A 25133-nucleotide genomic window follows, 5' to 3' on the forward strand; every position below is an offset into this window, starting at 1 on the left:
TGGAGACCGGGGTTTCTTGCCCTGGTGGCAGGGGCTGTATAAAAGGGGAGCCACCATGCGGCTGCCTCACTCTGGAGTTACAAATAAAGGACCAAGGTCACTACAGTTTGAGTACAACACATTTCCTCGTGGAGACATTCATAGGTACATTACAGACATAATAGTTGGAGTCCATTATTAAAGAAGCAGTAGCAGGACATTTGGAAAAGCTAAATTCGGTCAGCCAGAGTCAGCATGGATTTATGAAGGGGAAGTCATGTTTGACAAATTTGCTAGAATTCTTTGAGGATGTAACGAACAGGGTTGATAAAGGGGAACCAGTAGATGTGGTGTATTTGGACTTCCAGAAGGCATTTGACAAGGTGCCACATGAAAGGTTACTGCACAAGATAAGAGTTCACGGTTTGGGGGTAATATATTAGCATGGATAGAGGATTAGCTAACGAACAGAAAACAGAGAGTAGAGATAAATGGTTCATTCTCGGGTTGGCAATCAGTAACCAGTGGGATGCTGCAGGGATCAGTGCTGGGACCCCAACTATTTACAATCTATATTAACGACTTAGAAGAAGGGACTGAGTGTAACGTAGCCAAGTTTGCCGATGATACAAAGATGCGAGGAAAAGCAATGTGTGAGGAGAACACAAAAAAATCTGCAAAAGGACATAGACAGGCTAAGTGAGTGGGCAAAAATTTGGCAGATGGAGTATAATGTTGGAAAGTGTGAGGTCATGCACTTTGGCAGGAAAAATCAAAGAGCAAGTTATTATTTAAATGGAGAAAGATTGCAAAGTGTTGCAGGACAGCGGGACCTGGGGATACTTGTGCATGAAACACAAAAGGTGTTGCAGGTACAGCAAGTGATCAGGAAGGCCAATGGAATCTTGGCCTTTATTGCAAAGAGGATGGAGTATAAAAGCAGGGAAATTTTGCTACAGTATACAGGGTATTGGTGAGGCCACACCTGGAATACTGTGTGCAGTTTTGGTTTCTATATTTACGAAAGGATATACTTGCTTTGGAGGCAGTACAGAGAAAGTTCACAAGTTTGATTCCAGAGATGAGGGCGTTGACATGAGGAAAGGTTGAGTAGTTTGGGCCTCATTGGAATTCAGAAGAATGGGAGATGATCTTATCGAAACGTATAAGATTATGAGGGGGCTTGACAAGGTGGATGCAGAGAGGATGCTTCCTCTGATAGGGGAGACTAGAACTAGAGGGCATGATCTTAGAATAAGGGGCCACCCATTTAAAACTGAGATGAGGAGAAATTTCTTCTCACAGAGGGTTGTGAATTTGTGGAACTCGCTGCCTCAGAGAGCTGTGGAAGCTGGGACATTGAATAAATTTAAGACAGAAATAGACAGTTTCTTAAACAATAAGGAAATAAGGGGTTATGGAGAGCGGGCAGGGAAGTGGACCTGAGTACATGATTGGATCAGCCATGATCGTATTAAATGGCGGAGCAGGCTCAAAGGGCCGTATGGCCTACTCCTGCTCCTATTTCTTATGTTCTTTTGTTCTTATGACCTGCAAGGGAACATCTCCGCAGGTCAGGGCTATAAAAAGAGCTGGAGCATACCACTGCAGCTTCAGCTGACACAAGTATGCAACGGCTTTGAGGTGGGCGACTGGGTGGCATTATCAGGACCCAGGTCGCCGTTTGGAGCGTGGGCAGAAGCATCGGCGGGGCCCTGGTACAGCAGAGGAGCAGGAAGGTCATGGCGGACTTGTGATGTGTAATCAGGGCGGAGGAATGATGAGGGATCATGGCTGAGATCTGTTGGGTGATCGTGACGGAGGTTCAGCGAATGTTTGGTGCGGAGGTGCGGCAGGAGTTCGTGGCGGAGGTCCGTGAGTGTTTTTGTGGCGGAGGAGCGGTGCGGGATTGTGGCGGAGGTGCGGCGAATGAGGGTACGAGGCCCAGAAGAGTCGAGGGCCCAGGGGCAGCACGGGCCTGCCCATACCGCGATGTGTGTGTGCACTGGGTCCGTGCAGCAGAGCAGGTCTCCAGTCATCCTGGTTAACCCTTGCCACTGGATAAAGACCTAGCTCTGTCTGTGGTGGTTGGTGTGCAACGGTCACCACATGTTAAAAAAATCCATGCACAGGCATCTTCCACCCCCTCAATTGGAGTTCAGGACTGGAACATCGGGTCCCTCATTGAAACTTCTGTGAACTCGTGTAGAAGCAAGTCATCATCGTTCGAGGGACCACCTATGATGATGAGCACTCTCTCAGTACTGCACTGAAGTGTCCACCTATATTATAAGATTAAGAAGGGGTTGAGCCCACAGGCCTTGTGATTTTAAGCTTCAAATGAAAAAAATATAGGTGTGGAAAATATTCTCTGTTTGCTATTTGCAGCCAAATCATAAATGAGCGTTCGCTTCACAATTACATTTCAATTTCACTTCAAGGAGCAGAGGGAGGAAATCTTCCCCAATGATTCCTTGGCAATTTTGGCAATTTCGGCCCCTTTTCACAGATTGACTCCACCTATCCACCTTCTGTTCAAAATCCCCCTCACCGTAATCCCTCAACCCCATCTACCTCCAGAACCACCAAAGTGTCTTCTTAACTCACTTATACTGCCTGCTTCGATGGCCTTTTCCAGAAACTTATTCCACAATTCTATATTATCCTTTGAGTAAAAAAGTTCCACTTGACCAGTCAAAACTGGAACCGAGGAGAAATCAGGCAGAACTTCTATTGCTGATAAATTTGTTTGTTCTACATTTTTTTTTTAAAAAGTATTTCAACAGAAACAGAGGCTGTGAAAACAGATTTAATCTGTGACTATGAGGTTGAGCACTTCTGTTAACCCCAGAAGATACTTGGCTTTTTATTAGCCCATCTGGATAAGCGGCATTTCATTGTCAGGTTTTGATCAACCATCATCATCACTTTGAAGTTGGATGGAGCTTGAAGTATCAGATCTCATCTCAGAAAACATCCCCCTTCCTGTGCTAGCAAACTCGTCCCCTACTCAAAGGAACCTCGCTACCAGTAACACTTCAGAAAAATCTTTTAAACAGAGGAGTGGAGATTCACACATGATGGAACATGTCATTCAAACTAATTAGTGCATTTTGCTCATTCGGAAATATTTTTCCACTAGTATCTACATGAATCTGTTCGTAATCAACTCCAATTGCACAGCATGAAAAAAATTGTTTTACGAGCTTTGTGCATTAAGTTGTAGGAAATAAAAGTTCCTAACTATATTTTACAAAGTGCTAAGTGCATCCTTGTAGGTTTGAAGATATTATTTAGAACGTACCTCTCCTGCGCTAATTTCTACTTATGTGGCTCGGTGTCAAATTTTTATTACATAATGCTCCTATGAAGTGTCTTGGGATGTTAAAGGTGCTATATAAATACAAGTTGTTGTTGTTAGGTGAAATGGAAGAAAAAAGAACAAAAGGAAGAACTTGCATTTATATAGTGCCTTTCACAACCTCAGGACATCCCAAGGCTCTTTACAGCTAATTAAGTACTTTTGAAGTGTAGTTATTGTTGTAATGTAGGTATAGGAGTATTGTGTGCAGTTTTGGTCTCCATACCTAAGAAAGGATATACTTGCCATAGAGGGAGTGCAGCGAAGGTTCACCAGACTGATTCCTGGGATGGCAGGACTGTCGTATGAGGAGAGATTAGGTCGACTAGGCCTGTATTCATTAAAGTTTAAAAGAATGAGAGGGGATCTCATTGAAACGTATAAAATTCTGACTGGTTTGGATAGACTGGATGTGGGGGGGATATTTCCCCTGGCTGGGAAGTCAAGAACAAAGGGTCACAGTCTCAGGATATGGGGTAGGAAATTTAGGACCGAGATGAGGAGACATTTTTTCACTCAGAGGGTGGTGAACCTGTGGAATTCTCTACCACAGAAGGCTGTGGAGGCCAAGTCACTGAATAGATTTCTAGAAACAAAAGACATCAAGGGGTTATGGGGGATAAGCGGGAATATGGTGTTGAGATAGAGGATAAGCCATGATCATATTGAATGGCGGTGAAGACTTGAAGGGCCAAATGGCCTACTATTGCTCCTATTTTCTATGTTTCTATATAGGAAACACGGCAGTTACTTTATGCACAGCAAGATCCCACAAACAGCAGTGAGATAATGATCAGATTTGGTGTTTTAATGATGTTAATTGTGGGATACATATCAGCCAGGACACTGGGGAGAACTCCACTGCTCTTCATCAAAACTGTGATGCTTTATTGTTCACATGAGAGGACAGATGGGAACTCGGTTTAACGACGGATCCAAAAAACGGCACCTCCAGAGACTTTATCTTATAATCGCAGGAAGGGAAGTGCTTTCTGAGATGAGGCTGACACTTCATATCCTAGATTATGAGATAAAAGTCTCTGGAGTGTGATTTGAACCCATAAAGATTCTGACTCAGAGGCGAGAGTGCTACCCACTGAGCCAAGGCTGACCTTATTCTGATGTATAAACAAGTACATTATACAGGAGTATATAATATGGCCTTTTGATACTGATTTTAATATTCCTGTGTCTTTTGTTAATTGAACAGCTGGTATATAGGCAGAATCTCCAGGACAGCAGCTGAAGAATTACTCCTGAAACAAGGATATATCGGGGCTTTTCTGTTACGAGAGAGTGAGAGTTCACCTGGGGAGTTCTCCATATCAGTAAAGTAAGTAATACAGAAATTTGTTATGTAAATTATTAACAGAGCTCACTAAAATTGCAAACCAACAGGTTTTCCTTCTCTGTAGCTCCACTGACGCGCGCGCGTGTGTGTGTGTGTGGTGTTCTCGGTTTGATTTTGCTGAGAAAGTTGGAAGGAGTGAGGGTCTGTAATGTAGGACACCAAGCTTGAAAGGAATAGGAAAATCACGAAGTAGCCATTAGCAGACGACGAGTTTGAGTTTTTTGTAGATAAGCGCCTGTAAATTATCGGAGGAAGGGAAAGCGAAAGGGAGCCATGGGGCTTTAGGAATGAGTTAGAGCAAGAGATGGAGTTTTGATTTAAAAAAGAATCATGGAATCATACAGCCCAGTAGGAGGCTGCTTGGCCTGCCGTGCCTGTTCCAGCTCTTTTGAAAGAGCTATACACTGAGCCCAAACCCCTCACCCACTTTCCTTATAGTCCTTCAAATTTTTCCTTTTCAAATATATATCCAACTCCAAACAAAAGATACCCAGAAATATTAAAATCAAATACTGTATCATTGACAAACACTTTAAATGAACCCGATCAAAGTGTATTCAGCATTGCATATTTGTTTCAATAAATCCTTTGTGTGGCACCATCTTGGACTGAAATAAGATTTACCACTGAGCATGATAAGGTTGGTAAGTCAATACTGCCTAAGGAAGAGTAACTCCCTTGCTTGTGATTTAATATGAAAACATAATTTGCTCTCAACTTTGTTTAAAATTACTTGTGATTTAAAACACAATTAGGGGTAAAATTGCCCCTTTTTATAACCCCGTTAGCACTTCTGGGGGGTGCTAACAGATCGGTGGAGACTTTTCACCCAGCGGAGGGGGCCGCTACTGCCTTCCGGGAAATTGCCGGAATTTGCAGAGGTGGTGCAATGGCAGCACCACATCCTGCAGGTAGCGCCCTGGGCCGCCAGGCCACCGGTGATGATGTCATCGCCATGCGCGGCGACCCCTCACCGCCCTGCGTCGACTCCTTAACGCCCTGTGGGGGAAATTGCCCCGCTGGCCATGAGGCTGGCAGGAGCAGATGTCAACGCCAGGTTCATGGGTCGCAAAGCTATCTGACATCCTTTCTTGGGGCGCTCCTTAAAGGGGAGGGCCCCAGCGTCCTGGACCGCCATTTTTTTTGCCTGTCGACTCTTGGGTTGGGTCAACGATGGCGGCTCTTGCGTGGTCCAGGCCGCCATTATGCAGCCCTGTTTTGGGTGCCAGGTTGCAGGCCCAGTCGCACGCTGCCCCGGTGGCCTAGTGGAGGCCATCAGAGGCCGTGCAGAGTGTGCAGTGAGCATCCCCCTCCTTATAGGGCTTTCCTCAACGCCCCAGCAGCACCCCAGTTACCACCCCCAAAGGAAGTGAAGTGCGCGAGATTTTGCTCCGCTTCCTTTGAGGGGCGGTAAGGGAAACTCTGCGGCAGGGGCGGGACTTCTGTGCCGGGCGCTAAAAGTCGCGACCCCAGATGGTACCGCCCCCAATCGGGGCGAAGGGCAATTTTTCCCTTATTTTTGTCTTAGCACATCTAAACACAAGCCTTTCTTTCTTTCATCCTCAGTTCAGCTGAAGGGTCATATGCAATACCAGGCTGTGGTAATCGGACTATTGTCTCCTCACACTACCAAAGAAGCATTTCTATAGCACCTTTCACCACCTCAGGACGCTCAAAACGCTTTAAACCAATGAATTATTTTTGAAGTCTGATCACTGTTGTAATGTTAGAAACGCAGCAGTCAATTTGCGCACAGCAAGTTCCCACAAACAGCAACGTGGTAATGAGCAGATAATCTGTTTCTTTAGTAGTGCTGGTTGAGGATAAATATTGGCCAGGACACCACTGCTCTTGTGCAATTGGATCTTTTACATCCACCTGAGGAGACAGATGGGGCCTTGGTTTAACATCGCATCGACTTCTGTGCCGGCACCTCTGACCGTGCAACACTCCCTCAGTAGTGCACCAGAGATGAGAGTGCTACCAACGGAGCCACAGCTGACACACACAACTGCCATCGCTTGTAGTTCAGAAATACCTTTTGAAAAGGACTATCCAATTACAAACAATGAAACAGCAATTGATCTTTTAAACTGCTTGCAGTTTCTCCACTATCTTCCAGTATTAAGATGGGAGACTCCTGTTGTGCAGGATTAGTGGTGAGGAGTTTTATCTCGAACCACACAGGGGTGCTATTGACTACACCAGCTGCCACACTAGCACAGTATTAGGTAACATGCTGTGTTATTTTGTTGTAAGCTGAGAAGGAAGTCGCTCGAACTCGTGTTTATCTCCATAACCATCTCGGCTTGAAGGTTCACAATTTGCTGAATTTCAAACATTTTGTCCGACTCCAAAGGTTTCACTTTAAATCTCCAGAGATCTGCTGATAGTTTATGCAAAGTTACACCCATATTTATTGCAAGATCTCTAGTGCAGGTGGTGGTGTGGTGGCTTTAAGCTTTTGGGCTGAGTGTTTATTTAAACTCTTTGAGGCCCTTTTGCATCAATGGTGCACCACTGCTAGCAGGCATGGAGCAGTCCCACTACTTGCAAGAAAGAACAAACACGCATTTATATAGCGCCTTTCACGACTTCAGGATGCCTCAAAGCGTTTTACGGCCAATGAAGTACTTTTGAAGTGTAGTCACTGTTGTAATGTAGGAAACATGGCAATTTTCACACAGCAAGGTCCCACAAGCAGCAATGTGATAATGACCAGATTATCTGTTTTTTCAGTGGTTTTGGTTGAGGGATAAATATTGGCCAGGACACTGGGGAAAACTCTCCTGCTCTTCTTCTAAATAGTGCGTGGGATCTTTTATAGCCATCTGAAACATAGCACCTCCGAAAGTGCAACACCCCCTCAGTACTGCACTGAAATGTCAGCCTAGATTTTGTGCTCAAGTTTCTGGAGTGGGAATCGAACCCATAGCCTGAAGCTGTAACTTAAAGGAGGCAAATGGGGAGTACCCAGGATTTGATGTTCCATGAAAACTCTGGGCCTCTCTCTATTGTCCCTCGGAGAAAGACCCAGCAGTATGAAGAGAGAGTGGAGCTCATAGCGCAGCCTTCACTTGATTGGGCTCAGAGTTCTAGCACCATGTGCCATGAAAGTAGTGTTTCTCTCACACCTTTATCATTGCTACATCAGCAGCGTCCATACAAGTTAATTGCGGGGGAGCAGAGGCACAGGATTGACTCACTGTCAGTACCAGCAAACCTGTATTTTGTTTAATATGTTTGTAGTGCTGAACGATGAGTAGGTTTTGCATGGATGCCTGGAGGTGGTTTAGAGACTTGCAAATGAGAAAATACATTTTTGAAAGGTTCACATTTGAGACCCAAAGTTTCTCCTATGCACTGTTCAACAAAACCAATATTTGGTTTAATTCCTGGTCTTTGATAAGTTGGCTGTCGGGTAGCACATGGAGTATTACAATTGGACTCCGTTCCCATGGTTGGGGGTGGTAGGTAGAACATCAGCCCTCTTGTTCGTTCTCCAATGACTACGGTTGAAAGTAGATACCAGGTGAATGAGATCTGACTGATCGGTGATGCTCCATCCCCAGTTGATCAGCTGCCGATACTCACTGTTTAGGCTCACGACCCAGGTGTCCACTTTTTACATGAGCGTTTAGACCTAGGCCGCGATCTTACTTACCTCGACGGATCTGTGGCGGGCGATGTCGGTAGCGGGTCGCGGCCCTGCTGCTGGCTCTATCCTGCTGTGTAAAAAGACTTTCTTTGATTGAGCCCACCCATTGCGTTACTCGGCCCAATTAGAGGTGACGTCATTCATGGCGTGTCATCAGCCGGTTTCCTTGAAGGGACCATGGCCACATTTGTTTTGACATTTGTGCTGTGAGTATTCTACAGCATTGAGATGCTGCAAACACAGACAATAACTGCACAAAGGCACAGAGCTGCAGCCAGGCTCTCCCAATTACCTTGGACCTCCACTCATCCCCTCTATCTACATTATCACACCCCCATCTCACTAGCCATCCCTCACACTCACCCTCATCCTAGTCCAATCATACCAACTAACAACACACAAGCGTAGTCATTTGGGTGTTTTAGCCAATGTTCATGTAAAGTTTCTGTTAATGTGGTGTCAAGTATTGAAACCTTTATTTTCAACACTTTGCTTTCTTGGACAGATTTGTGTGCACCTTTGGAAATGGCTTAGTGGGTTGAATGGTGAGACATAACAGTAGCTCCCTCAATGGTGATGAGTGTGAAAGGAATGGGTTGGACATTGTAGGGATGCTTTATGGTATTGGTGTGAGGTGGTGCCAACCTGGTCCATCATGTGGAAGCCAGGGTGTACAGCGTCAAGTGAAGTAAATCTGGCCATAGTGAGGCCATCCCTGGCGTCTCGGGCTGCAATGTGTCGGGTGCTGATGCCCTGTGTCCTGTGCAGAATCAGTTTACTGTGGAGAAGGTTAGTGTTGTTTTTGGTGCTGGTATGCCTGTTGCTGCTGGTGTGCCTGATGCTGCTGGTGTTGGGGCTGATCGTGCTAATCATTTTAATTAGGTCTCCCACCGCTGCCGGTCAGGTCTGCTCAGCATTGACAGATCCAACACTGGGAAAGGCGTGTGGGTGCGATTTGACAGTGGGTTCCCGACCCGCTGTCAATTACTTCAACTTTAACACTCGACACGCCACCGATCCTGTCCGCTGAGCACCAGCAACATTTCGGCCCTAGTGTCTGTTGTGTCCCCACTTGCACTTCATGATTGGCGCAGAACGATGCCATTCAGACCTCCGGGTTCCCCATGTCAGTTGGGTCACCCCGTCTCTCACCATGGCTCAGAATTGGATTTGGAGTATTGACTGAAGAGCAAGTTAGAACTCGGTTAAAATGTAGAACAAGACAAAGTAAAAGAGCGATGAGTTAAGAGGTTCAGTGTCTTAAACTTAGAGCCATTGCCTGAGCATTGACAACAAGCAGCTAACACCATAAGAGGTGGCACTCCACCACACCAGGTCCCACTGTGAGGATATTCATTCAGAAGGCCGATGTGGATGAATTAATTATTGATAAGAGCTTGAAAATCACTGTTAAAGTGTAGGCCAGGCATGGATATTTGGATATTTTTTTTAAAGGAAGTGAGTACATGCCTTTTAATCTCTCTTTCCATCTCTCATGTAATCTTAATCTGAAATATTCAATGAGAGATAGCTGACATTTGAGTTTAAATTATCCAGTCTTGATTAGATTTTGAATTGCATACTGTTGGATATAGCATAGAAACATAGAAAATAGATGCAGGAGTAGGCCATTCGGCCCTTCGAGCCTGCACCACCATTCAATAAGATCATGGCTGATCATTCCCTCAGTACCCCTTTCCTGCTTTCTCTCCATACCTCTTGATCCCTTTAGCCGTAAAGGCCATATCTAACCCCCTCTTAAATATATCCAATGAATCAGCATCAACAACTCTCTGCGGCAGGGAATTCCACAGGTTAACAACTCTCTGAGTGAAGAAGTTTCTCCTCATCTCAGTCCTAAACGGCCTGCCCCTTATCCACTTTGGGGGCAAAAACACGAAGGCAGAATATTATCTGAATGGCGGCAGTGTCCCCTGGTTCTGGACTTCCCCAACATCGGGAACATTCTTCCCGCATCAAGCCTGTCCAGTCCAGTCAGAATCTTATATGTTTCGATGAGATCCCCTCTCATCCTTATAAACTCCAGTTATAAAGGCCCAGTTGATCCAGTCTCTCCTCATATGTCAGTCCAGCCATCCCTGGAATCAATCTGGTGAACCTTCGCTGCACTCCCTCAATAGCAAGAATGTCCTTCCTCAGATTAGGAGACCAAAACTGAACACAATATTCCAGGTGTGGCCTCACCAAGGCCCTGTACAACTGCACCAAGACTTCCATGCTCCTATACTCAAATCCTCTAGCTATGAAGGACAACATGCCACTTGCCTTCTTCACCGCCTGCTGTACCTGCATGTCAACCTTCAATGACTGATGAACCATGACACCCAGGTCTCGCTTCACCTCCCCTTTTCCTAATCTGCCACCATTCAGATATAATATTCTGCTTTCGTGTTTTTGCCCCCAAAGTGGATAACCTCACATTTATCCACATTATACTGCATCTGCCATATATTTGCCCACTTGCCTAACCTGTCCAAGTCACCCTGCAGCCTCTTAGCGTCCTCCTCACAGATCACACCGCCATCCAGTTTAGTGTCATCTGCAAACTTGGAGATATTACACCCAATTCCATCATCTAAATCATTAATATATATTGTAAAGAGCTGAGGTCCCAGCACTGAGCCCTGCGGCACTCCACTAGTCACTGCCTGCCATTCTGAAAAGGACCCGTTAATCCCGACTCTCTGCTTCCTGTCTGCCAACCAGTTCTCTATCCACATCAGTACATTACCCCCAATACTTTGATTTTGCACACCAATCTCCTGTGTGGGACCTTGTCAAAAGTCTTTTGAAAGTCCAAATACACCACATCCACTGTTCTCCCTTATCCACTCTACTAGTTACATCCTCAAAAAATTCCAGAAGATTTGTCAAGCATGATTTCCCTTTCATAAATCCATGCTGACTTGGACCAATCCTATCACTGCTCTCCAAATGCGTTGCTATTTCATCCTTAATGATTGATTACAACATTTTCCCTACCACCGATGTCAGGCTAACCGGTCTATAATTATAATTGCAGCCTTAGGTAATGGTGGTTGGATTTAAAGAAGACTTGAGTAAGCTACAATTATGTGAAATTTGCTATTATGACAGACACTGTTCTTTATTCTAGCTAGGCTGTGCTTAAATCTTCATTAAAATATCTAGGCATTAATTAAAACTAATGATAATGTAACTGAATAATATTCAGGTTGTGGATACACTTATATTGACTGGTGCAGAGAATTTAAACTAATTACCAGAAGGCAGATTGCATTGATAAGCTTTATATTGCACAAACTAGTTCTTATACAGCTAGTGAAAAAAACCCAGAACCATTTTTCTCTGGTTTGAACGATGAACGGACTATCAAACTCAGTTCCTTAGTCCTACGTGCCATAATGCACTGACTAACATATAACTTGTGTTGATCTTATGTTATTTATATGTCTGTTTCAATAATTTTATGGTATTATTGTGAAGCCTATAACCCAATAACCCATTACTATTTACAATGGCCCAGATTTTGTGTTAATAATAATGGTGAGGCTAACAGTGCTCACTATTATATTGGAATAAATCGAACAGCTATTTCTGGCGTCTGCATATGTGCATTTAAACGCAGAAATCCGGAGTTTCTGTCAGAGATAACCTGTTCCTCCACAGGGGATACTGTAGCAGTCCTCGCAATGGCATGAAGTTGCTGTACTTACCCACTAGTTCCCACTAAAGACACCATAAAAAGGTAGGGCTGGTGCATTCAGGAGCAAGTTCATTGTTAATGGTGTGGTAAGTGATAATTACTGCCAAACAGTCTTTCTGGCTCTGAAAATTTGCATTTTACTAGTGTGGAGTTTCATTCCCTCAGAAGCTAATTAGTATTGGAGATTTTTTTTTTAAACTAAAAATGTAAATCTTTTTTAAAATTTCTGTCTGTCTCTTTTATCTCTCTCTCTCTCTTAATTCCATCCGTCTTTCCCAATCTTTATTCCGATTTCTGTGCCTGAGTTAAATCTAATTTATGCTTCTTGAATATATACTTCCTGGTTTAAACTCTGAGGGGGAGAAATTCATTACTGTAACGTTTGAAAGCTGGGAAACTTAGTGGCAGGCGCTGAGGGACCAATGATGGGACAGTTGCTTTTTACTATTTTTATTAATGATCTGGATTTTGGGGTTGGGGGCACAATTTGAAAATTTGCAGATGATACCAAAATCTGTGCGAGTGTTAGAACTGTACAAGATGCTTGTCTGCTTCAGGCAGATCTTAATGTGTTGATAGATCGGGCTCAAGACTGGAAAATCATATATAACTTAGATAAATGCAGTGTTATGCATGTAAGCAGGTCAAATACTCAACATTCATACACCTTTCAAGGAAAGGCATTAAAGATGGTGGAGATAGAAAGAGATTTGGGCATTTTAGTGCATACATCCTTAAAGGTGCATGAGCATTGCCGTGCAGCAATAACTAGAGCAAATAGGGTGTTGGGGAGTATCCATAGGGTAATTGAGTATAAGATGAGGCGTACTGTTTTGTTTTTGTACAAGACCTTAGTCAGGCCGCACTTGGAATACTGTATCCAGTTTTGGTTTCCTCACATGGTGGGTGATTGTTGTTGTTGTTGATATTGAGGGTCTGGGAAAGGGTGCAGAAGAGAGCCACTAGACTAATTCCAAGTCTAAAGCATCTTAGTTATCAAGATAGTCTAAAGAGGTAGAACTCTATACCTTAGAGCGGTGTAGACTATAGGGCGGGGGGGATCTGATTGAGGCTGCTAAGATAATGAAGGGAATAGATGGTGTTCCAGCTGACCATTTATTTCAATTAAACAGGTTAGGCAGGACCAGGGATCACAAATTTAAGTTATATTGGGCTAGATCTAGGTTAGACACCAGGAAGTGGTTCTTTTCCCAGAAAATAGTGAGCCTCTGGAACAAGCTGTCGTTTGATATGGTGGATGCAGACTCACTGAATTACTTCAAGCGAAAGCTGGATTTGTTTTTGGCTGCGGTGGAAATCACCTCTTACAGAAGGTAGATACTGCAGGGAATTCAAGGCCAGAGTGATCACCTGGACTAGGTTCGATCGCTTAGATAGGTCGGAGAGCAATTTCCCAGAATTTGTTTTGTCAAATTGGCCATGGTTTTCAATGATTATTTTGCCTCTTCCAGGAAATCACATGGTTTCGGGTGGGGTGGAGAGTGTATATTTTGATACACAAGGTATAGCAATTGTGTAGGACAGGTTCAATGGACCAGATGGTCTTTATTGTCTGTCATTGTTCGTATGTTCGTAATGTTCCCCTGCTCTCATAAAATTGGCTTTAGCGCTCCAGGAAGGAAGTGGAGCTCCATTTTCTTCTTGGAGCGCTAAAGGACGCGGGCGGGGCGGAAATCTCAGCAGCGCTGTACATTGGGCCGTGCAGTGCTGCTGCGTTCAAAGAGCCCTACCCTCCCTTAAAGGGAAAGACCATCGCTGCAGGCTCTGCTTAAAACGTGTTATGTATATATGTAAACCTCACCAATATGTAAGACTTGCCACTAGGGGGCACACCTGTGGGAGACCTAAGGGTCACCTGTGCACCCTGGGACAAGCAGTTATAAAAGGTGATTCACCATGCTGCTACGGCACACTGGCATCTGAATAAAGTGACCACAGTCACATCAGGTTGAGCTCACAATACAATCTTGAGGATTTAACAAATTGGCGACGAGTAACGGATCACGAACTTACATGCGGTAATAGCTGCCATTGGTATTCTTGAGACATTTGTTGAGGGTGATGATTGGGAAGCCTTCATTGAGCATCTCGACCAGTACTTCGTGGCCAATGAACTGGACAAGGCTGAGACGGCGATCAAGCGCAGGGCGATTCTCCTCACCATATGTGGGTCTTCGATATATGGCCTCCTCAAAAATCTACTGGCACCTGTCAAACCAACGGACAAGACTTACATAGAGCTGTGTACGCTGGAGCGGGAACACCTCAAGCCGAAGGAAAGCATCGTAATGGCCAGGTATCGCTTTTACATGCACCATCGCGCCGAGAGCCAGAACGTGGCGAGTTTTGTCGCCGACCTAAGACGCCTTGCGGGACAGTGTGAATTTGCAGGATCTTTGGGGGAAATGTTACGGCACTTTTTCGTGCTTGGAATCGGCCAAGAGATCATTCTTCGCAAACTGCTGTCTGCTGAATCCCTAGATCTGAGCAAGGCCATCATGATAGCCCAGGCTTTCATATCCATGAGTGATAACATGAAACAGATATCTTCATAGAATTGAAGCTCACCCACAAGTACTGTGCATAAAATAATGTTTTCAGCAGGCAGAACTGTACAGGGCAGGGCCTACACGACTGCAGAGGCCAGAGCTAGACCTTGAGTGACTCAGAGTCCGCCGTGGGGTGTGAATGCATATCCATTATCATGTTGGCGCTGTGGGGGCAGTCATAGAGCTCATCAATGTCGATTCAAGTCCTATGTGTGCAAGGGCTGTGGAACAATGAAGCACCTCCAGCGAATGTGCAAACGACCTGTGACTCACCACGTGGCAGAGTCAGGAGAGGATGACCGATCCAGTGAGGATCACTCTGAATGAGCAGGAGAGGCAACTCAACCTGAGGATGAAGAGGAAGTATATGGGATACACACTTTCACCACCAAAAGCCCTCCGATAATGTTAAAAGTTGAACTCAACAGCATGCCAGTCTCCATGGAATTAGACACGGGGGCGAGTCAATCAGTTATGAGCCAGAAGGCATTCGAGAGGCTGTGGGACGACAAAGCACAATGACCCAAGCTGATCCCAATTCAGGTAAAGCTGCACACCTACACCAAGGAACTGATACCAGTTATGGTAGTGCGGACATAAGAGTATTCCATGAGGGAGCGGTGCATGATTTACCACTGTGGATTGTTTCAGGTGATGCACCTGCTTGGTAGAAGGTGCATGGGGAAGGTTCGATAGAACTGGGAAGACCTCTGCGTACCTTCTCCGGCGAATGACGTCTCCCTTGTTCAAAGGGAGCAAAGCCCCATCTTCAGCTGAACCAGGCATCGAGGTGCAGATCTATTTGCAGATCCCTGAGGCACAGGCCGCTCATCACGACCATGAGGAGGTGAAGATCAACCGAGCAGCGGTACAGGTATGGTACCCACCACCAAAGCTGATGACCTCTTCGCGACAATGGAAGAGGCTCCAGGTCGACCATGCAGAGTGGGACTCCGGCCGAAATGATCCGAATGTGTCTTCCAGAGGCAAAATCCCTGGGGAGGAAGATCGCGGCAGTCGGTATCACAGATACGGACAAGAGTGCACCCAGACCACGGGACGAGAGTGCATCCAGACCACGGGACGAGAGTGCATCCAGACCACGGGACGAGAGAGCGCCCAGACCACGGGATGTCGCTGCAACGAAACAGAGGCAGGTGTTGCCCAGCAAGGAAGATGACTGGGTTTGGGGCAAAGGTAAAGGGGCGGCCACTGTGAAGACCAGGAATCCACTACGTTCCATTAAATTGTTTGCACTATGTAACCCATGTGAGCGTTCTTTTGTGGCCAATGATGTACTATCATATGGGGTCGGGGATACCTTGCAACAAGCCCAAGTAGCGGGCGAACACCAACTGGTTGTACATGTATCCAATAAGTTAATCAAGGCAGTAGCTTGGGGTCACGGGACAAAAGAGGCGTACCAAAGAGTGTCCCAATATTTGCTCAAGTCAGACAAGCCGCCCATCTCACAGTTTTGGGAGAGCAGAGGCACCATTATTGATGCTTTGTTTTAAGAATGTCTAACACTGTCTATGCACTGTAACATGATCTGCCACGGACCAGGTACTGAGAACGGTGCTAATGCCTTCAGTTGGCTACCGTTCCCAACCTCCGGGTGGAAATGGCACAGCCTGCAGACCTACTTGTTGTCGTGGAAGTGCTAGAAAGTGAGGGGTCAACCATAACGACCCCCCAGTTTAGGACCTGGACCAGCCAGGATCCCACATTACCGCTTGCCAACGGTGAACCGCCAGACAGGATGTTGCAGCTTATCCGTCGCAAAGACGAAAGGCTCATCCCATCAGATTGCCCCCAATGGGGCAATCCTGCAACGTTGCAAAGAAAGGCAGGGAGGCTACACACAGTCGGTGGTCCGGTGCCTCCATATCATGGCCCAGGATCCACGGGAACCACGAGGCCTCCCGCCACTACTGAAAGTCTCAAGGCCATATCGGCCATCCTGGGCTTGTCAGACCTTAGGGTCAGTGACCATAGTCTGGAGCGGGCAGCCCAAATCACAAAGCCAAGCACCACACGTGTCACGGTAGACTCCCTACAGACCCGGCTATCCCGGGTGCTATGCAGTCACCAGACAGAATCACTCAGAATCGAGCCTTCCTTACGCTATCAGCAGAGAATGTACCATGATCGCACGGCTCCTCTATGTGACATCAGAATAAACGATGTAGACCATGTTCAGGGCCCCAGATGGACCTCAAGCACTGTATTACCCAAAGGGGGGGGGAATGGAGTGTGTGTGATGAAAATGGAGCGTTTGATTGTGAATCCATGTAATGGGCAAATGCAGAAAACATTTGGACCAGACCAAACTGCGAATTACAGATAACCAGGAACCACCGTGAAAGGACCTGGCCCCCCATAGACCCACTAACACAATCGACCTCGCCATCAACCACGAGGATGAAACCACCATGCCAGGACTTCAACTCAGGCGATCGACCCGGGGACACAGGGCGTCAGATCGCCTCAACTTGCAAATAACTTGTACATAAGACTTTGGTGGGGGGGGGGGGGAGTATGCATATAAATCTCACCAATATATAAGACTTGCCACTAGGGGGTACACCTGTGGGAGACCTAAGGGTCACCTGTGCACCCTGGGGCAAGCAGGTATAAAAGGTGATTCACCATCCTGCAACGGCACTCTGAAGTCTGAATAAAGAGACCAAGGTCACAACAGTTTGAGCTCACAATACAGTCTTGAGGATTTATTCTGAACGTAGCAAAACGGACCTACCTGGACCCCCAAGGGAGTGGGAGTAGCGAAAACACGGATCAGCCCAGCACTTAAGCAGCGTGCTGGGCTGACTGATCATGGGCAAGAACCTGCAAAGAAAATGGCATCACCAAAGGTAAGTTTTTGTTTTACTTCCCTCATCCACCTCGCCTTTAATCATCGCCCTGGTAGCGGCCAGTTGCCCGATTCATGTCTCCTGTAGCTGGGTGTTTTCGCCCGGCGCTGATGTAGGTTGTCAAAGTGACTTTCAGGTCCGGGGCATTAACGGGGTGATGCGCATGGTGATTACATTGCGCAGGAGATCGGGGCGCAATGCTGTAGCACCACCGCTAAAGTCCCACCCAATATGGTGGGAGTCGATGTCCGCGCCGCACCCGGTCGCGAAGGCAATTGCGTCCCGTTACAACGGAAGCACAAATGCACCCACTTTCTAGCCCAGTGTGTCTCAGTGAGGAAACTTCAATCTGATTGGCTGAAGAGTCTCGCTGTTTCTGTTCCTGCTCACACACGCTACAAATGCCCTGTAGAAGGCGCCACGCTGAAACGCAGGCCAGATTAGAGCAAGCCTAAAAACTTTGTGGGCAGCTGTCAGCAAGGTGAATGGCGAGCGCCGTTCCTTTGCCATTGACTACAAAATCCGGGACATTGTTACAGCATTTAACTATGGTACATTATATGTGTTATGTACACTATGAGATTTGATGTATTTATGATAGTTAAACACATCTAATATTGGTACAAAGCTCAAGTTTCATTTGTTTTTGTTTTCTGCAAACGCAGGCTAATAGTTACACTTGCTTTGAAGTTATCGATTTCTTGCTAGTTTTTCTAGGTTAACTAATACCGATCATGGCTGTTCACTTAAGCAAGGTTCCAGATGGTTGATAGCAGCCATGAGACTATATCTCAGCATGAGTCAGTGCCTTTGGGTGAGGAGGAAAGGAACAAGCAGAGTTGGAAAAAGACACATAATATTGACGAGAAAAACTGTACTGTTTAAATGGATTTCACAATCCTTCTTTCTGGGCAAATTTAGAACAATATTTAATGAACTCACATGTATATTTTTAAAAAGGTACATGTCACATGCATAAAAAGACTCTCCAACCTTCGATAAAATGTTTAGAACTTACCCAAGATAGTTTTACAGGAAAAGGTGACTGACCCTTGAACTGCAATTTAACAAATAAAGTTAAAGTGTTATAGCAGTGCTGTAATAGATCGACACAAGGCAAGATGGCCGCCGGGGTGGCAGCTCCCTAGGGAGCTCCGCTGCTGAACAACCACCATCTGCTACCATCGGCAACTTTCCACCCTCAGCCTCCCCCCACCCCACTAAACGTCCCCTAGCCTGAATAGAACCTAATAGGGGGTCTTAAACACTTAATCCCCTACGTTAAACCCAACCCTGGGAATCCCACAAGATCGGGCCTACCTCAGGCTTTCCCACCCCACCACACCACTCATTAGCGATGATGACTGGGTTCCTCGATCCACGACGACGCCCAGCGAGCAAGTGAGCCTCCAACCAGGCGACCGGGCCATCACTTCTCCAACGACAGTAGGCCTCCCTCCTCCAGTGGCGGTGGGCCTCACTCCTCCAGCGGTGACAGGCCTCAGTCCCCCAGCGGTGATCAGGCCTCAGTCCCCCAGCGGTGATCAGGCCTCACTCCTCCATTGGCGGCAGGCCTCACTCCTCCAGCAGCGATCGGGGCTCACTCCTCTAGTGGCAGGCCTCACTCCTCCAGTGGCAGTGGGCCTCACTCCTCAAGTGGCAGTGGGCCTCAGTCCCCCAGCGGTGATCAGGCCTCACTCCTCCATTGGCGGGCCTCACTCCTTCAGTGGCGGCAGGCCTCACTCCTCCAGCGGCGATTGGGCCTCACTCCTCCAGCGGCGATTGGGCCTCACTCCTCCAGTGGCGGCAGGCCTCACTCCTCCAGTAGCAGTGGGCCTCACTCCTCCAGTGGTGGCAGGCCTCACTCCTGCAGTGGCAGTGGGCCTCACTCCTCCAGCGATAATCGGGCCTCACTCCTCCAGCAGCGATCGGGGCTCACTCCTCTAGTGGCAGGCCTCACTCCTCCAGTGGCAGTGGGCCTCAGTCCTCCAGTGGCAGTGGGCCTCAGTCCCCCAGCGGTGATCAGGCCTCACTCCTCCATTGGCGGGTCTCACTCCTCCAGTGGCGGCAGGCCTCACTTCTCCAGCTGCGATTGGGCCTCACTCCTCCAGTGGTGGCAGGCCTCACTCCTCCAGTGGCAGGCCTCACTCTTCCAGTGGCAGTGGGCCTCACTCCTCCAGTGGCAGTGGGCCTCACTCCTCCAGTGATAATCGGGCCTCACTCTTCCAGCGGTGATCGGGCCTCACTCCTCCAGCGGCGGGCCTTCACTCCTCCAGTGGCGGCGGGCCTCACTCCTCCAGCGGTGATGGGGCCTCACTCTTCCAGCAACAGCGGGCCTTCACTCCTCCAGCAACAGCGGGCCTTCACTCCTCCAGTGGCGAGTCTCACTCCGTCAGTGGTGGGCCTCACTCCTCCAGTGGCGGCGGGCCTCACTCCTCCAGCGGTGATGGGGCCTCACTCCTCCAGTGGCGGGCCTCACTCCTCCAGCGGTGATGGGCCTTCACTCCTCCAGCGGTGATGGGGCCTCACTCCTCCAGTGGCGGCGGGCCTCACTCCTCCAGTGGCGGCGGGCCTCACTCCTCCAGCGGTGATGGGGCCTCACTCCTCCAGTGGCGGGCCTCACTCCTCCAGCGGTGATGGGCCTTCACTCCTCCAGCGGTGATGGGGCCTCACTCCTCCAGTGGCGGCGGGCCTCACTCCTCCAGTGGTGATGGGGCCTCACTCCTCCAGCGGTGATGGGGCCTCACTCCTCCAGCGGCGGGCCTCACTCCTCCAGTGGCGAGCCTCACTCCGTCAGTGGTGGGCCTCACTCCTCCAGTGGCGGGCCTCACTCCTCCAGCGACAGTGGGCCTTCACTCCTCCAGTGGTGATGGGGCCTCACTCCTCCAGCGGTGATGGGACCTCACTCCTCCAGCGGCGGGCCTCACTCCTCCAGCGGCGGGCCTCACTCCTCCAGCGGCGAGCCTCACTCCGTCAGTGGTGGGCCTCACTCCTCCAGTGGCGGGCCTCACTCCTCCAGCGGTGATGGGGCCTCACTCCTCCAGTGGTGATGGGGCCTCACTCCTCCAGTGGTGATGGGGCCTCACTCCTCCAGCGGTGATGGGGCCTCACTCCTCCAGCGGTGATGGGGCCTCACTCCTCCAGCGGTGATGGGGCTTCACTCCTCCAGCGGTGATGGGGCTTCACTCCTCCAGCGGTGATGGGGCCTCACTCCTCCAGCGGTGATCGGGCCTCACTCCTCCAGCGGTGATGGGGCCTCACTCCTCCTTTGATGACGAAGCCTTCACGGAGTCGGCTTCGTCATCAAAAACAAGCTGGTCGACCGCCTCAAAGACTCCCCCTGTGGGGTTAATGAACGCCTCATGACTCTTCAACTCACCCTATCCTGGAATCAATGCACCACAGTCATCAGTGCGTACGTCCCAACAGATGAGACCAAAGAGGGTTTCTACTCCAACCTCGAAAAATCCCTGTCCCGCGTCCCCGCAGACGACAAACTGATCCTCCTAGGTGACTTCAACGCCAGGGTCGGCAAGTACACAGCCCTCTGGGGAGGCGTGATTGGCAGAGAGGGGGTAGCGAAAGCCAACTCCAGCAGTACCCTACTCCTGACAAAATGTCTAGAACATGAACTTGTCATCACCAATACCTTATTCCGCCAGAGGGACAAATACATGGCATCATGGCAACACCCTCACTCCAAACACTGGCACCTACTCGACTATGTCATCGTCCGAGCCAGGGATCGCAAGGATTTGCGCATCACCCGCGCCATGGCAGGAGCTGATGACTGCTGGACGGACCACCACCTAATCCGATGCGTTATTGACATCAACATAGCCCCAAAGCGGAGGGGGCAGCAGAAGCAGTGCGCCAAAAAAGTCAATGCTGGAGCACTTAAGGACCCAGCTAAGAGAGCCCGATACAGTCAGCGTCTCACAGCTCACCTGGCATGCCTTGATGACCTCAAGATGCAGAATGCCCACAGCGCTTGGTCTGCCCTCCAGGCCTCCATCACCAATGCCTGCAGAGACGCTCGGTCACTCGACCAGGAAACACCAGGATTGTTTTGATGAGAATGATCAGGAGATCCAAGAGCTAATAGATCACAAACGCTGGGCATTTCTGAACCTTAAGCATCAACCTAACTCCGAAGCAGCAAAGCAGCATTAAAGACGCCTCAAGGCTGAGGTCCAACAAAAAACCCGGGACCTAAAGAACAGGTGGTGGATGGAGAAAGCACAGGAGATACAGCAGATGGCCGACAGCCATGATGTGCGAGGATTCTTCATCGCAGTCAAGGCCACCTATGGTCCAAACACTCAAGGGCCTACCCCACTGCTGGCCAAAAACGAGGAAGCACTCATCAAAGACACCGAGGCAGTCAGGGCCCGCTGGAAGGAGCACTTCGAAGATCTCCTCAACTGAGACTCTGCCTTTGACTTGAGTGTTCTCGACTCCATTCCGCAGCATGCTACTCACCACCACCTCAGTAAAACCCCAACACTGCACGAGGTAGAAAAAGCCATAAGACAGCTTAAGAACAACAAAGCTTCGGGAGCAGATGGAATCCCTGCTGAGGCACTGAAGTGTGGTGGAGAGGCACTACTGGCACGAATACATGACCTCATCTCTCTCATCTGTAGGAAATCTGTAAAATATAGGGAAAATGTACACCGCCATTAAAATATAATCTCTATTTTCTCCTGCAAGGAGTTAAACACACAAAATGGTCAAGCTGGGTGAAATGGAAATACAAAGTTCTCAATAGCAACCATCTGACACTTGATCGAAAGCTAGAATGCTGAGAGTCTCTTTAAACAGCACAGCATAAAAACCCGCATGAGGTGCAGTGCATTGCTAGTCGGCATTTACGATATTACGATATTGGCCATCAAGCTTGGGAGTAAGCAGAACTTTGTACAGCTGACCTGTGGAACCTGTTCTGAATTAATCCTAGGGTACACATTATAAATGAGCAAAGAATCAACAGCGTTGGTATACTATCCCAGAGATGCTGACTTGAGAACAGCTCCAAATCTGTCTTGCATGTAAAGTTAATCCTGTATAATTCTGGCTTACTTTGCACTGTTCTCAGTGGTGCATGCAATTTCACGTTAGATGCTGAAAACTATTGTGAGTGAATTTCTTGCACATACGCTTAAAATGCTCACACCAGATTCCTGTCTATGCGTTCTTAAGAGGCGGTGTTTCCATTAACATAAAATATCGAGAAACATGATAATCGTTTGTACAATAATGAGTAATTTCCTCACTCAGATTTGAAATGCTGTAACAGAACATAGTGTAATAAAGTAAGGAGTCACAGCAATACAAAATGTGTTGTTCAAGTCATCAAAGCTCCCCCATTCCATAACATCATGACTGATCTGCATCTCAAATCCATTTCCCCGCCTTTGATCCATACCACTTGATACCCTTACCTAACAAAAATCTAAAAATCTATGGATCTCAGTCTTGAAAATTTAAGTTGACCCAGTAAGAATATAAGAACATAAGAAATAGGAGCAGAGGTAGGCCACCTGGCCCCTCGATCCTGCTCCACCATTCAATAAGATCCTGGCTGATCTGATCATGGACTCAGCTCCACTTCTCTGCCCGCTCCCCAGAACCCTTTATTGCCCTATCGCTTAAAAATCTGTCTATCTCCGCTTTAAATATATTCAATGACCCAGCCTCCACAGCTCTCTGGGGCAGAGAATTCCACAGATTTATAACCCTCTGAGAGAAAAAATTCCTCCTCATTTCAGTTTTAAATGAGTGGCCCCTTATTCTGAGACTATGTCCCCTAGTTTTAGCTTCCCCTATGAGTGGAAATATCCTCTCTGCATCCACCTTGTGGAGCCCCCTCATTATCTTATAGGTTTCAATAAGATCATCTCTCATTCTTCTGAACACAAATTTGTATAGGCCCTGTCATGTAAGTAACCACAATGTAACACCACTGTATTACTGTATACACTCAACCTAGATGCACACCTTGACCACAAGGGGTGAACTTGTGGGAGACACTCCTTACCTGATCACACAGGTATAAAAAGGGAGGTCCCATGCAGGGTCTTTCTTTGGAGTCCTGTGAATAAAGAGTTAAGGTCACAGAGTGACCTTGTCCCCAGAATGTACCTCGTGTGGTTTCATACTGTAGAGTAAGAACTTTACATTGGCGACGAGAAACGGGAATTCATGACCCACGAGAATGGCCACCGGTAGCACAGAGGAACGGTACTGTGTTGGGGAAGACTGGGATGATTTTGTCGCGAGGCTTCAGCAAAGCTTCGTTACAAAAGAATGACTGGGGGATGCAGCGGCCGACAAGCGAAGGGCTCATCTTTTGACCAGCTGCGGACCAAAGACTTACGCGCTCATGAAGGACTTACAAACACCCGAAAAGCCGGCGGACAAAACCTTTGAAGAACTTAGCAAATTGATCGGGGAGCACCTCAAACCGGCGAGTAGCATACATATGGCTCGACACAGATTCTACACCCACCGACGTCGTGAAGGACAGAGCATACCGGACTTCGTAGCGGACCTCCGGCGTTTGGCCAGCCTCTAAGTTCACAGATGCCTGCAGCGGGAAGACGCTAAGGGAATTCTTTATCGAGGGCATCAGTCATGCGGGAATTTTTTGCAAATTAATTGAGAACAAGGATTTGACCTTGGAAGCGGCGGTGTTGATAGCTGAAACTTTCACGGCGGGGAGGAAGAGATGAAAATAATATATGCGCGCAATTCTGCCTCTAACGCGGCGATGGATCAGGGAGTCAACATCATCAATGCGACTCAGAGCCCCGCAGGCAGGCAGGGGCAGTCCGACACTCCCCAGGCAGCAATAGACCCCAGAGTAGGACTTCAACAGAGACAATGGCAGGCTGAACAGACATCCACGCCATCACAGTGGACAATGCGGCCCAGGATGGGGCCATTGACACCCACTAATAGGGTACTTAAGACCAGTCAAAGGGACAGTCAGCGCGGAATGCCTGGCCATAGTCCCTTTGTTCCCAACAATGGAAACTTTAACTCATGCTGGAGGTGCGGGGGAAAACACTCAGACAGATCTTGCAGATTTCAACAGTTTGTCTTCAGGAAATGAAATCTCAGTGGCCACTTAGCTCGAATGTGCAGGAAGTCTGCAACCAAACTAATATATGAGGCAGATGGACCAGAAGAGGGTTCTTTGAGGCAGGATGACTTTTGGGGCAAATCGATGGAAGCCGAGGTTCAGTGGGTCCATGTGGCGAATATTCACAGTTCATACACCAAAACGCCACCAATGATGATGAGGGTTTTATTAAACGGTATCCCTGTACGCATGGAGCTGGACACTTTGGCCAGCCAGTTACTCATGGACGTCAGCAATTTAAGAAGCTATGGCCACTTAAAGCCAGTAGACCCAAATTAGCACATGTTGAGACACAGTTACGGGCTTACACTAAAGAAATCATTCCGGTGCTAGACAGAGCAATGTTGGCTGTCACACATAATGGTTTAGTGAATCGGCTGCCGCTCTGGATTGTCCCGGGCAATAGTCCCGCACTGTTGGGGAGGAGCTCTTTAGCCAAGATGAACTGGAAATGGGGGGATGTTCACGCAATGTCATCTGTAGAG

The 25133-nt window shown here is 47.8% G+C and overlaps 1 protein-coding gene across 1 annotated transcript in view; it reads left to right on the forward strand.

Moving 5' to 3' along the window:
* LOC139225911 (GRB2-related adapter protein-like) overlaps window positions 1-25133 on the forward strand; it is a 71092-nt gene that overhangs the window by 14877 nt on the left and 31082 nt on the right. The window contains exon 3 of the mRNA XM_070856773.1: window positions 4551-4673. Coding sequence (XP_070712874.1) covers window positions 4551-4673 — 123 coding nt within the window. The remainder of the gene's footprint in view (window positions 1-4550; window positions 4674-25133) is intronic.

The sequence above is a fragment of the Pristiophorus japonicus genome, chromosome 15 (genome assembly GCF_044704955.1).
Source record: "Pristiophorus japonicus isolate sPriJap1 chromosome 15, sPriJap1.hap1, whole genome shotgun sequence".
In the NCBI taxonomy this organism is placed as follows: Eukaryota; Metazoa; Chordata; class Chondrichthyes; family Pristiophoridae; genus Pristiophorus; species Pristiophorus japonicus.